Genomic DNA, 13977 nt, shown 5'->3' with positions numbered 1-13977 from the left:
CTTGGGCCCTATCTGTACTGCATAGACTGTAACAACTGTCTACCCTCAGTAAAGCTACCGTTGTCCGTTACTTGGCGTTGGTGTCTTCATTGTCCCCATGCCTAGCCCAGGACCAGCGGTATTACCTTCGGGTGGTTAAGGCTAAACCACGTCCTGGCATCACGAACACAAGGGGTTAATACCATCTGCCCCAAGGGTAACAACATCTGCCCTGCACCACACACCCTGCCTTTACCACACTATAAAATATGTTATGCTATGGTCCTTTAGAAAATAAATGTATGCTACTTGGTTATTGTTAGTAGACAATTGTATAGACTGGTTTCACAAGGCTGCAGTAATCTCTGTAATTTGGCTGAAACACATGGACAACTTCTAACTTCCAAGTGTAGCCCACCATAGGACCATGTGCAGGAGAGACCTAGTCACGTGCAGGGTACAGTGGATCACATGAGAGATAATCATGTGACCGCACACACATGATGCCTAACTTGGCTCTCCCTGATTGGAAAACCGGACCGGAAACACTCAGGGATGCCACCGGAAATGACATCACATCACAAGATTATAAAAAGCAGCACGCACGAAAATATCGCCACTAGCCTGATTACCTTTGACAAAGCCAGTCTGCTGGCAAAAAGTCAGGGAGGCTGATGATTCATATTTTAGACAGGGATCCTGAGTGACTATCCACATAGATTGAAGGATACAAATAACAATGAAAGTGGTTATATAGTGTTCTAAGGAATACTGGCATAAACTAGGATAAGCTTATAACAATGAGGAGGTGCATAGCACCCCCCTCAACACATATAGCACTATACCAACATAAGAGAGTGTGAGAGACCCTCTTTAGCGCTATATGCGAGTACAATCCATAATATAAGCGGTATAGCACCTATATAGGAGCGTGTGAGAGACCCCCTACAGCATGATAGAGGAGCACTCCTCACAATAAATACAGCAATATTCATTCAGAAGGGAGTGTGAGACCCCTTATAGAGATATATGGGAGGATGTGAGAGGCCCCCCCATAGTGCTGTGATTATAAGCAGCTTCCAGCTGCCATAGAAATCCATATATGTGGAGGGTGATATACAAGGATGAACAAAGTAACCCCTGTTCAAACCATCCAAATACCACATAACAGACCTGAAGGGAGGGTGCAAAATTAATCCCCATCACTGATACTGTAAAAATACAAGCCCCTATCTTACCAACAACAAGGCATATAGCTCAAGATTAGTAACAAGTCATACAAGGATATCTGATCATTTTAAATCACTATCTGTAGCTTGTTTGTTTCCTAAAAAAATATTTTATAATGCATACCAATAAAAATAGTTTTTAGTGGAGCCCAAGTTGTAGGGTTCTCTATCCCCCGAGGGAGGTTAGTCCTCCCAAAGTGTTGTTGTAATAGTAACTAATGCCCTGGGATCCATACAGGATTATTTGATTTATCACCACAGGACAACAGGACAGCAGCACAGATGATAAAAACCTGTCCTTTTATGGCTTTTAAACTGTTCTTAGGCACCTTTCACACTACCATTATGTTCCTGCTAAAACTCCTGTCACAAACTCCCATCAGAAAGTCCATAAAACGGCCATCAAATATCCCATTTATGTCAATGGTATTTTTTTGGTCCTGTCAAAAATAATTTAAATTTTAACACTGAAGTCTACGCGTGACGGATGTTCACAAATGGCATCCGTTATTGTCTGTTATTTTATGTTCCGCTATGATCCCTTATAGCTACTGAGCATGCTCAGAACAGCATCACAACCAGGAAGTCGGATGGAAATAAAATAACGGACATAAAATAATGGACTATAACAGTGCATGACGGATGGCACATGTCCGTTATTTTGACAGAATGTCCGTCAAAATTGGTCATCAGTTATCATCTGTTGTATTCAGTTATTTCATCCATTTTTTCATGACATGTTATTGCTGAATAAGGGGTGTCAGAATGCAGGAGCATAACTGTAGTGTGAAAGGGGCCTGAGGCTGCAGTGTAGGTTTTCCAAAGAACTGGCAAGTGGAAATCCAGCCTTAGCCTGGTTTTACATGTAATATATTGGTCAGTGCTGTGATGTTTAACCAAAATCAGGAATGGAACCAATAAAGAAAAAACTATAATGGGAAGATTTACAGCTTTTTCTGTGTTTTGGACCAAGTCCTGGTTTTGGCTAAAGAAAACTGTACAAAGTACTGACCAAAATACTATGTGTGGACCCAGCCAGAAGGACAACTTATGAGGTACTGGATGAAAAAAATGCACTTTTGGAGCCAGCATTTCATGTTTGGCTTTGAAAGGAAAAACTCTCAGTAATATTCAGTTAGAGAGAGAAGGTTTTGAATTCCATGTCAATAATAATACACTGCTCATAAAAAATAAAGGGAACACTAAGATAACACCTCCTAGATCTGAATGAATGAACTATCATATGAAATACTTTCATCTTTAAATAGTTGAATGTGCTGACAGCAAAATCACACAAAAATTATCAATGGAAATCAAATTTATCAACCCCTGGAGGTCTGGATATGGAGTCACACTCAAAATCAAAGTGGAAAACCACACTACAGGCTGATCCAACTTTTATATAATGTCCTTAAAACAAGTCAAAATGAGGCTCAGTAGTGTGTGTGGCCTCCACGTGCCCGTATGACCTCCCTACAATGCCTGGGCATGCTCCTGGAGAGTCTGTGGTACAATGTGGCGTTGGTGGATGGAGCGAGACATGATGTCCCAGATGTGCTCAATCGGATTCAGGTCTGGGGAATGGGCGGGCCAGTCCATAGCATGAATGCCTTCCTCTTGCAGGAACTGCTGACACTCTCCAGCCACATGAGGTCTAGCATTGCCTTGCATTAGGAGGAACCCAGGGCCAACCGCACCAGCATATGGTCTCACAAGGGGTCTGGGGATCTCATCTCGGTACCTAATGGCAGTCAGGCTACCTCTGGCAAGCACATGGAGGGCTGTGGTGCCCCCCAAAGAAATGACACCCCACACCATTACTGACCCACCGCCAAACTGATCATGCTGGAGGATGTTACAGGCAGCAGAACGTTCTCCACGGCCTCTCCAGACACTTCTGTCACATGTGCTCAGTGTGAGCCTGCTTTCATCTGAAGAGCACAGGGCACCAATGGTGAATTTGCCAACCTTGGTGTTCTCTGGCAGATGCCAAACATCCTGCACGGTGTTGGGCTGTAAGCACAACCCCCACCTGTGGACGTTGGGCCCTCATACCACCCTTATGGAGTCTGTTTCTGACCATTTGAGTGGACACATGCACATTTGTGGCCTGCTGGAGGTCATTTTGGAGGCTCTGGCAGTGCTCCTCCTGCTTCTCCTTGCACAAAGGTGGAGGTAATGGTCCTGCTGCTGGGTTGTTGCCCTCCTACGGCCTCCTCCACATCTCCTGATGTACTGGCCTGGTAGCACCTCCATGTTCTGGACACTACGCTGACAGACACAGCAAACGTGCCATCCTGGATGAGCTGCACTACCTGAGCCACTTGCCTATCATTTCCACCTGTTGTCTGTTCCATTTGCACAACAGCATGTGAAATTGATTGTCAATCAGTGATGCTTCCTGAGTGGACAGTGTGATTTCACAGAAGTGTGATTGACTTGGAGTTACATTGTGTTGTTTAAGTGTTCCCTTTATTTTTTTGAGCAGTGTACATCTGACCCATTTAAACATAAGCAAATTCTGCCAGGCACAATGGGCCTCATCTACTAAGAGTTGAGTAGTTTTTTTGTGGGTTTTATTTTCCAAAAGGTATTTTCCCATGGTATTTCTATTCAAATCTTTTATTTGGGAATTCTTCCTATGTTTTACTTTTTTTTTTTTTAAACATGTTCTGAGCTGTCAGTTTTTTTTTTGAAAATGTAGTTTTTTTGTCCCTTTTTCCCTTGTGACCATGGCTCTTTGTAGGGTTTTCTGAGTAAAGTGAAGAGTAAGCAGGGTTTTTTGGATCCTTTGTCAGAAATTCTGTCACACAACACATACGAAACAAACAAAAAAAATAGAAAATCTACTCGGAACTCCTTGTAAATGAGGTTTAATATCCCCTAACTTCAGTAGGCCTCTACTTCTAGTGATTCTTTAATTCCATACCTCTTGCCTGTTCTCCTCTAGCTGTTGGTCATATTCACTGAGTGAAGCCAAGTAGATAAGACAATTCACATTCTCAAAGCAATGGATCCACTTCTTTCTCTCAGATTTCTGACCGCCAACATCCACCAGCCTATATTAACAATAAATAATTATATAAAGAACACTGAATTAAAATTCAAACGCAAAGTCCAGTTAACCATGAAAATGGAGGACTTACAGCTTCTTTAAATGAAGCCATCAAGCAATGAACCAGTTCAGACATTCTAAAAGATGGTATCTGGATATCAATGTGTATATACCACAGGGCAGTGGAGTAGAAACACACCTAGTGGGGGGGAGGTGGGGGGGGGGGGGGGGTAATAATCTGTCCTTTTCCTATGGAGAGGAAGTGCTTTTATCAGGGATGGATTATTTAAAAGTATCTAATTCTCTTTAGTGCCATTGTCAGGGCCGGCTCTGCCAATAGGCAATATAGGCAGCCCCCTAGAGCGCACTCTTGATGGGGGCACTACTCTGCCCACAGCAATAAAGTTAGCAAGCATCTGAAGCACCCGCCCATCCAGGAGAACCCTGCCATGCCAGCCCCCTCAGTAGTAAGGGGATTACATGAGGAGTGAGTTTGTTACAGTGTATCACCCCCGTAGTAAGGTGATTTCATGAGAAGGAGGTTTGTTACGGTGTGTAACCCCAGTAGTAAGAAGATTATACAAGTAGGGGGTTGTTACAGTGTGTCACCCCAGTAGTAAGAAGATTACACAAGTAGGGGGTTGTTACAGTGTGTCACCCCAGTAGTAAGAAGATTACACAAGTAGGGGGTTGTTACAGTGTGTCACCCCAGTAGTAAGGAGATTACATGAGGAGAAGGTTTGTTACAGTGTGTCACCCTAGTAGTAAGGTAATTACATGAGGACGAGGTTTGTAACAGTGTGTCACCACAGTGGTAAGGTAATTACATGAGGAGGAGGTTTGTTACAGTGTGTCACCACAGTGGTAAGGTGGGGTGTGTCAAAAGGCGGAGCCAATGTGCAAGGTCAAGGGACGGCAAAATGATCTTTTGCCTAGGGTGGCAAAAATGTTTGCACCAGGCCTGGCCATTGTTTTCCCTCTTCTTATTTTATACTATATGACCTAAAAGCTGCATAGTACATACATAGACTCTCTTTGTTATAAGGTGATAAGAAATGCGGGCTCATATTTCACCTAAGATTAATTCCCTCCACTCTGAAAGAATACTCATTGATCCCTGTAGTTGGCATCCGGATCCTCACAATGTCCTCATTTGTGGGCTGATAACAATCCTGGGTGAGTCTCTCCAGATTGGTTAAAAAACTGCAAGAAAAGAAAGCATTGTTAGTATATTAACGGAAAACCATGACTCAATCTGACACTATATGCTCCACTGTACAGCAACAAGAGATAAACAATCCTACTTTTTATCCACCACTATAAAATGCTCACTGTAGTAAGTACATCTGACCAGGTCAAACTGTATGTACAAAGTATTTTAATATCATTTTAATTGCACTTTTCATATGTTACAAAATAATGGCAGATGGTAATATGGAGTTAACCCAACTACTTCCATTCACTTACATGCATTTACATTCACATGCACTTCCTGCTCTCTGCTGCCACCTCTGGTAAGACAGCATTACTATTACTGTTCGTAACTTTTCCAATGTTGTCAGGCATTCCTCAGGAAGAATCAGAATTTTCTAGTAAATAGATGGAGTTATTATAATTAGTTCCCCATAGAAGTCTAGCTATTGTAGGCCACATGTCTCAAGGGTTAGCAGAGGTCTCAAGTGGGTCTCGGAGTCTTGCTGCTGTGTGTTTTACTGATGGAGTTAGAGTAAGGTTGCTAAAGCTTACTAGCCTAGGATCATGTGGGCCCCTATAGGCTACTACACCGAGGCCTACATTATTCCGTGTAAAGTCTTTGCCCTGACTTGAAGAACCTACTTCTTTTTTTTTTTTTTTACTTCTGTACTTTACAGAGGGGAAAATCTCTGTGCAATGGCCCTTTAGCAAATCTGTGCAAATAGCTGGCCAAAGTCTTTAAAGGGGTACTCCGGTGGAAAACTTTTAATTTTTTTTTAAATCAACTGGTGCCAGAGATTTGCAAATTATTTCTATATAAATGTTTTAATCCTTCCAGTACTTATTAGCTGCTGAATACTACAGAGGAAATTCTTTTCTTTTTGGAACACAGAGCTCTCTGCTGAATCACGAGCACAGTGCTCTCTGCTGACATCTCTGGCCATTTTAAGAACTGTTCAGAGTAGGAGAAAATCCCCATAGCAAACATATGTTGCTCTGGACAGTTCCTAAAATGGCCAGAGATGTCAACAGAGAGCACTGTGCTCGTGATGTCAGCAGAGTGCTCTGTGTTCCAAAAAGAAAAGAATTTCCTCTGTAGTATTCAGCAGCTAATAAGTACTGGAAGGATTAAGATTTTTTAATAGAAGTAATTTACAAATCTGTTTAACTTTCTGGCACCAGTTGATTTAGAAAAAAAAAAAAGTTTTCCACCGATGTACCCCTTTAACGACGCAGGACGTAAATGTACGTCCTGGTGATGTGGTACTTAACGCACCAGGACGTACATTCACGTCCTGAGCATAACCGCGGGCATCGGAGCGATGCCGGTATCATGCACGGCAGGTCCCGGCTGTGGATAGCCATTAACCCCTCAGATGCCGTGATCAATACAGATCACGGCATCTGCAGCATCGCGATCACTTAGCTGGATGATCGTATCGCCTGCAGCGCTGCCGCGGCTATCCGATCATCCTGCACGGCAGACGGAGGTCCCCTCACCTGCCTCCGCTGTCTTCCAGGAGTATGGGGACTATAAGAGTGTAAAAATAAAAGTAAAAAAGTAAAAAGATAAAGTAAAAAAAATGTGAAAAACCCCCCAATAAAAACGTAAATTTTCCCATTTTCCCTATTTTACCCCCAAAAAGTGTAAAAAAATTATTTTACATACATATTTTGTATCGCCGCATGTGTAAATATCCAAATTATTGAAATAAAATGTAAATGATCCCGTACGGTGAACGGCGTGAACGTAAAAAAAAAAAGTCCAAAATAGCTGCTTTTTTATAACATTTTATTCCCAAAAAAAATAATAAAAAATGTAATAAAAGTTTTGTATAAGCAAATATGATATTAATAAAAAGTACAGATCACGGCGCAAAAAATTAGCCCTCATACCACCGCTTATACGGAAAAATTAAAAAGTTATAGGTCTCCAAAATAGGGAGATATTAAATGTACTAATTTGGTTAAAAAGTTTGCGATTTTTTTTAAGCACAACAGTAATAGAAAAGTTATAATCATGGGTATCATTTTAATCGTATTGACCCAAAGAATAAAAAACACATGTCATTTTTACCATAAATTGTACGGCATGAAAACAAAACCTTCCAAAATTTGCAAAATTGCGATTTTCCTTTTAATTTCCCACACAAATAGTATTTTTCTGGTTGCGCCATACATTTTATGGTAAAGTGAGTGATGGCATTACAACGGACAACTGGTCACGCAAAAAACAAGCCCTCATACTAGTCTTTGGATGAAAATATAAAAGAGTTATGATTTTTTGAAGGGGAGGAGGAAAAAACAAAAGCGTAAAAATAAAATTGTCTGAGTCGTTAAAGGAGTACTCCGCCCCTAGACATCTTATCCCCTATCCAAAGGATAGGGGATAAGATGTCAGATCGCCGTGGTGCCACTGCTGGGGAGCCCTGGGATCCCCGATGCGGCACCGCGCTCTCATTACAGCACAGAGCGAGTTTGCTCTGCACGTAATGACCGGCAGTACAGGGGCCGGAGCATCATTACGTCATGGCCCCGCCCCTCGTGACATCACGGCCCATCCCTTTCAATACAAGTCTATGGGATGGGGCGCGGCGGTCGTCACGCCCCCTCCCATAGACTTGCATTAAGGGGACGGGCCGTGATGTCATGAGGGGCGGAGCCATGACATCACGCTGCTCCGTCCCCCGTATCGCAGGGCTCCCCAGCAGCGTGACCACCGCGATCTGACATCTTATCCCCTATCCTTTGGATAGGGGATAAGATGTCTAGGGGCGGAGTACCCCTTTAAGGTCCAAATGGGCTGAGTCCTTAAGGGGTTTTTAATTTGTTGTAGTGTAAAATTTTCAACTTTCCTGTGACTTTTGTTTTACACAAGAAATCAAGGTATGTTGTTATACACAGATTTGTAGTAACCTTAATGCAATAGAAATGGATTTATCATGAGCGATTTGTTGCCGAATTTGTCACATAGCCCTCAATTTGTTCCAAATCTGTCAACGGCTAGGTTTCCACTTGGTTTTTTTTGTACACCTAAAAAAATGCCAGCAAAAACGCCAGAAAAACTGCCACAGGTTTTTCCTGAGTTTTGGCAGTTTTTCTGGCGTTTTTTCTGGCGTTTTCCCTGGTGTGTGGAAACAGCCAAATTTGTCCCCTGTTGCAGTTTTCTCACTGCCTTCTGGGTACCACTATGCTGAGCGCCCGGTCCACATAGTGTAAGGAGATGAGGAGTGATGTACAGCATCACTACTCACCTCCCCCGGCCGTATAGTATACAGGGGGGCATAGTGTACCCGTGTATACTATACAGGAGCCGGGAATCCTGTCACCAGACTGACAGGACTCCCTGCTCCTATAGCCCCTTTGGGCGGTATACATAATATACAGTTATCTATAGATAGCTGTATATAGTGTATACAGAACAGGAGGTCCACTTACCTCCCTCGTTTCTGTCACCACCGGTCCGTGTAGCTCAGCCCCCTAGTGATGCAGTCATTAGGGGTGGAGCTACATACATATTCAGGCTAGTCTGAAGCTCTGTTCACATTGTCCGTTTTGGATAATGGGAACAGACCCTTCTGCCAGTGTCTACCCAGACAGGGAGACTCCAGCTGTTGCTAAACTACAACTTCCAGCATGCCCAGACAGCCAAAGGCTGTCTGGGCATGCTGGGAGTTGTAATTTTGCACCAATTGGAGGCTCACTGTTTAGGTAGACATTGCATTATGGGTGCTCTCCGCTGCAGAGAGTGCAAAAAATGTCCTAACCTATTTTTTTTTTTGTTTGTTTTTTCTTCTCGTTTCAGATCCGTGTATGCAGAGGATTACGACGGATTCGATGGATTACGACAGATCAACTTTATTTTTTTAATTTTAATAAAATGGTTAACGAGGGCTGTGGGGGAGTGTTTTTTAAAATAAAATATTTTTTCCAATGTGTTGTGTCTTTTTTTAATTGAATATTCAGGCTTAGTTATGGAGGCTGTCTAATAGACGGAATCCATGACTAAGCCGGGGCTTAGTGTTAGCCTAAAAAACAGCTGGCGCTAACCCCCAATTATTACCCTGGTACCCACCGCCACAGGGGTGCCGGGAAGAGCAAAAATGGCGCTCCTTGGCTTAGGCGGTAACAGGCTGGCGTTATTTAGGCTGGGGAGGGCCAGTAACAATGGTCCTCGCCCACCCTGGTAATGTCAGGCTGTTGCTGCTTTGTTGGTATCATGCTGATACTGAATATACAGGGAACCCTATACAGGTTTTTTTTCATAAATAAAAAAATAAAATAAAAAACGCACAGGGTTCCCCCTATTTTCAGTATCAGCCAGATACCAACCAAGCAGCAACAGTCTGACGTTACCAGGGTGGGCGAGGACCATTGTAACTGGCCCTCCCAAGCCTAAATAACGCCAGCCTGTTACCGCCTAGGCCCAGGAGCACCACTTTTGATGCTCCGGGCCTGTTGGTACCAGCTCTTCCCGGCACCCCTGTGGCGGTGGGTACCAGGGTAATAATTGGGGGTTAGCGCTAGCTGTTTTTGGGGCTAGCGCTAAGCCCTGGCTTAGTAATGGATTCCATCTATTAGACAGCCTCCATAACTAAGCCTGGATATTCAATAAAAAAGAAAACACAACACATTGGAAAAATTATTTTATTTTAAAAAACACTCCCCCACAGCCCTCATTAATCATTTTATTAAAATATAAAAAAAATCCTGTTCATCCGTGGTAATCCATCGAATCCATCGAATCCATCGTAATCCTCTGCATACACGGATCTGAAACAAGATGAAAGAAAAAAACACAAAAAAAATAGGTTAGGACATTTTTTGTGCTCTCTGCAGGGGAGAGCGCCCATAATGCAATGTCTACCTAAACAGTGAGCCTCCAATTGGTGCAAAACTGCAACTTCCAGCATGCCCAGATTTGGCTGTCTGGGCATGCTGGGAGTTGTAGTTTAGCAACAGCTGGAGTCTCCCTGTCTGGGTAGACACTGGCAGAAGGGTCTGTTCCCATTATCCAATACGGACAATGTTAACAGAGCCTTATACCCTTGCCAGCCTGGATTGCGTATGTAGCTCCGCCCCCAATGACGTCATCACTAGGAGGCGGAGCTACATGGACCCGCGGGGACTGGACAGAGGTAAGGGGACTCCTCCATCTTCTGTATACACTATATACAGCTATCTATATAGTGTATAGCACCCAAAGGGTTAACCTACACTGTCCAGCAGTGTAAGTTAACTCTTTCCTTGCGGGGCTTGTGCATAGCGCACAGCTCAGCAAGGGGTTAAGTGAGCCAGCAATATGTATACTGTATACACATTGCAGGCTCACTGTAAGTTCTTGCTGGGCAGTATTTATACCATGTATATCTACTGCTCAGGATCAGCTGTTCTCCCGGCTCTGTAGCCTTGAGAACAGCTGATCCCGACAGTCACTTTGATCGCAGCGGGTGCCAGGAGGAGTGACATCCGCTGGGATCTGTCCCTTACTGCAGGTACTAATACTCCCAACATGGAGCACACTCTGCTCCATGCTGGGAGCTGTAGTACCTGCATTAATAGACAGATCGCGAGTGTCACTCCTCCTGACACCCGTTGTGATCCTCCAGGATAATGTATAGATGTGGTCGGCTGCTCTTCTATGGTCCCCTGCACTCACGTATATATACACATATTCCTATTTCCCACAGAGTTGTGATTGGTTGGAACCATCCAGCCAATCACAGCTCTGCGGGAAATATGAATATGTATATATATACGGCAGTGCAGGGGACCATAGAAGAGCGGCTGCCGCATCTGTACATTATACAGGAGGATTGCAACGGACCCCAGCGATCTTTCAATTAGTACAGGTAACTACTACTCCTATCATGGAACAGTGTGTTCCATGATGGGAGTAGTAGTACTACCTAAAAAATAAAAAAATAAAGTGAAACATACACACACACTACATTTTTATTATTGTCGGCTACATTTTTAGTGCCCTGCCCGCCCACATAAATTGATCCCTGTTTAAAAATTTAAAAAAATGTTGTTCTAAAAAGATACATTTCGTTAAATACAATTTTTTCCATCACTACTGTATCTTTTTTATTATTATTTTTTAATGGTACCCTACTAAATTTTAATAAAAAAAGGTATCGCCAACACTTTTTTGGATCACTAAAGTCCAAAAGAGAATAAAAACCGCCTGAAAAAACGCCAAATTTAAAACCCACATGGCATTTTTCTTGGCGTTTTTTCACTCCCATAGACTTCTATGCTAGAAAAACACCATAAAAAAAGATTTTCCCGAAATAACGCCAAAGTCTCGACAAAACTGCCAGGGAGCCCCAAAACACCAAAAGGATTAAAAAAACGCCAAACTGAAAAACGCCAAGTGGATTTGGCATTTTGCAGTTTACTATTTGCAGCTAACATCTGGCCGCAGCGTTTTTTCACACAAAAAAAAAGCCATGCGGCAGAATGGGCGTTTTTATTGGCGTTTTTGTGGGGAAAAAAACAAGTGGAAACCTAGCCTAAAGGTGTATAAAAGGTGTTCACCGACACATAAATTCTCCCTAGACTATCTAAATGCACATTATACCACAACTTTAGGAATAAAGCAGTGCCAGCAAATTTGCTTCAATTACAAGCATACAGGCACGGAACAAACAGCTCTATCTTGAATTTCATTCCAGCCAATCCAAAATCAGGGGGCAGATTAATGAAAACCTGTGGAGAGGAAAAGTTGACCAGTTGCCCATGACAACCAATCAGATCGCTTCTTTTATTTTTAAAAAGGCCTCTGAACAATAAAAGAAGGGAGCTGACTGGTTGCTATGGGCAACTGGTCAACTTTTCCTTTCCACCGGTTTTTATAAATCTCCCCCATGGACAAACTAGACTTCTTTGTGACTTTCCATGTAAATAATAACATTTTTGGAGATCTTTACGCAGAAACTTACCAAGGCCATATATGCTGGTATTTGTGAAGGCCAGTTGTGCTACACATGCAATATTTTCTTTAACCAAACAAGAAACACATAATGGAGTATAGGTAAGATAGTAAAAGTCCTTAAAGGGGTACTGTTCCGAACGCTGGAGCCGGCGCCGGGAGCTTGTGACGTCATAGCCCCAGTTTGTTCCAAACGCTGAGCAGCGGAGTACCCCTTTAATGGCATTTTTCAGTTGCATTCCCATGTGGTCCTGGCGCCAGAAGATTATGCTGCCGCTCACACTCTCTGGAATGTCCACACAGAGATTTTCCGTGCGGACATTCCGTCATGTGAACATAGCCTCTACTGTTGCTTTCTGGTTCCGGTAATGTGTCCACCCTGAAGGAACTCTCCATTCAGTGGCAGTTCTGGCAGATATGACAAGTACCAGGGAGCAGCAGGGGATAGGGGGTGTCAGCTGCAGGGGATCAGTTCTTTATTAATTGTTATTTCACCCAAAATCACTTCACTTCATTTGACATTTTTCATTACATTTTTTCCTGGGGACATCCCTTCTCTTTTTCAACATTACACTGTACAAAAATGATTCCATTTGCTGCTGTCCATGTCTTTTTGCAGCCAGAAAGTTCAAATTTGTCAGATTTTCTAACATTCACTATAGGGAGGATAGACTGCTACAGAAATGTGCACCCGAGCAATAAAATCAATAAAATCCCTTTGGAATAGCATTTTCTTAGCACACATAAGCAAAAAAAAAAATGTATGTGTGCTTAGAAAATTTTTCACTAACCCATTTTTCTTTTTTCTCTTCATTTCAGATCCATGTATCCTGTGGGCTACTTCAGATTTGATGGACTATGATGACCAGCGTTTGTTTTTTTTTGTTTTTTTTTAATTATTAACAAAATGTTGTAACGAGGGCTTGTGGGGGATTGTTTTTTGGAATAAAAGTTTTTTTTAATGTTTATTTACTTTACAGGATCAGTAGTGGAAGCTGTCTTATAGACGGAGTCCATTACTAAGCCGGGGCTTAGCGTTAGCCCCCAAAACAGCTAGCGCTAACCCCCGATTATTACCCCGGGACCCACTGCCACAGAGATGTTGGGAAGAGCCGGTACCAACAGGCCCGGAGCTCAAAAATGGCGCTCCTGGACCTAGGCGGTAACAGGCTGGCGTTATTTAGGCTGGGGAGGGCCAGTAACAATGGTCCTTGCCCATCCTGGTAACGTCAGGCTGTTGCTGCTGGGTTGTTATCTGGCTCAGAACAAAAATACAGGGAACCCTATGTGTTTTTCTTTTATTATTTAATTATTTATGTGGAAAAAAACGCATAGGGTTCCCCATATTTTCATTCTCAGCCAGATACCAACCAAGCAGCAACAGCCTGACATTACCAGGGTGGGCGTGGACCATTGTTACTGGCCCTCCCCAGCCTAAATAACACCAGCCTGTGACCGCCTAGACCCTGGAGCGCCATATTTGATGCTCCGGGCATGTTGGTACCGGCTCTTCCCAGCACCCCTGTGGTGTTGGGTACCGTGGTAACAATCGGGGGTTAGCGCTAGCTGTTTTTGGTGCTCAC

At 43.0% G+C, this 13977-nt stretch overlaps 1 protein-coding gene across 3 annotated transcripts in view; it reads right to left on the bottom strand.

Moving 5' to 3' along the window:
• LOC130268873 (guanine nucleotide-binding protein subunit alpha-11-like) overlaps positions 1-13977 on the bottom strand; it is an 82821-nt gene that overhangs the window by 22902 nt on the left and 45942 nt on the right. For all 3 annotated transcript variants that reach the window (XM_056518061.1, XM_056518062.1, XM_056518063.1), the window contains exons 4-5: positions 5338-5466; positions 4138-4267 (exon numbers count right to left, since the gene is read on the bottom strand). In XM_056518061.1, coding sequence (XP_056374036.1) covers positions 4138-4267; positions 5338-5466 — 259 coding nt within the window. The remainder of the gene's footprint in view (positions 1-4137; positions 4268-5337; positions 5467-13977) is intronic.

This window comes from Hyla sarda, chromosome 1 (genome assembly GCF_029499605.1).
Source record: "Hyla sarda isolate aHylSar1 chromosome 1, aHylSar1.hap1, whole genome shotgun sequence".
NCBI lineage: Eukaryota > Metazoa > Chordata > Amphibia > Anura > Hylidae > Hyla > Hyla sarda.
This window is presented reverse-complemented; position numbering and strand designations above follow the sequence as displayed.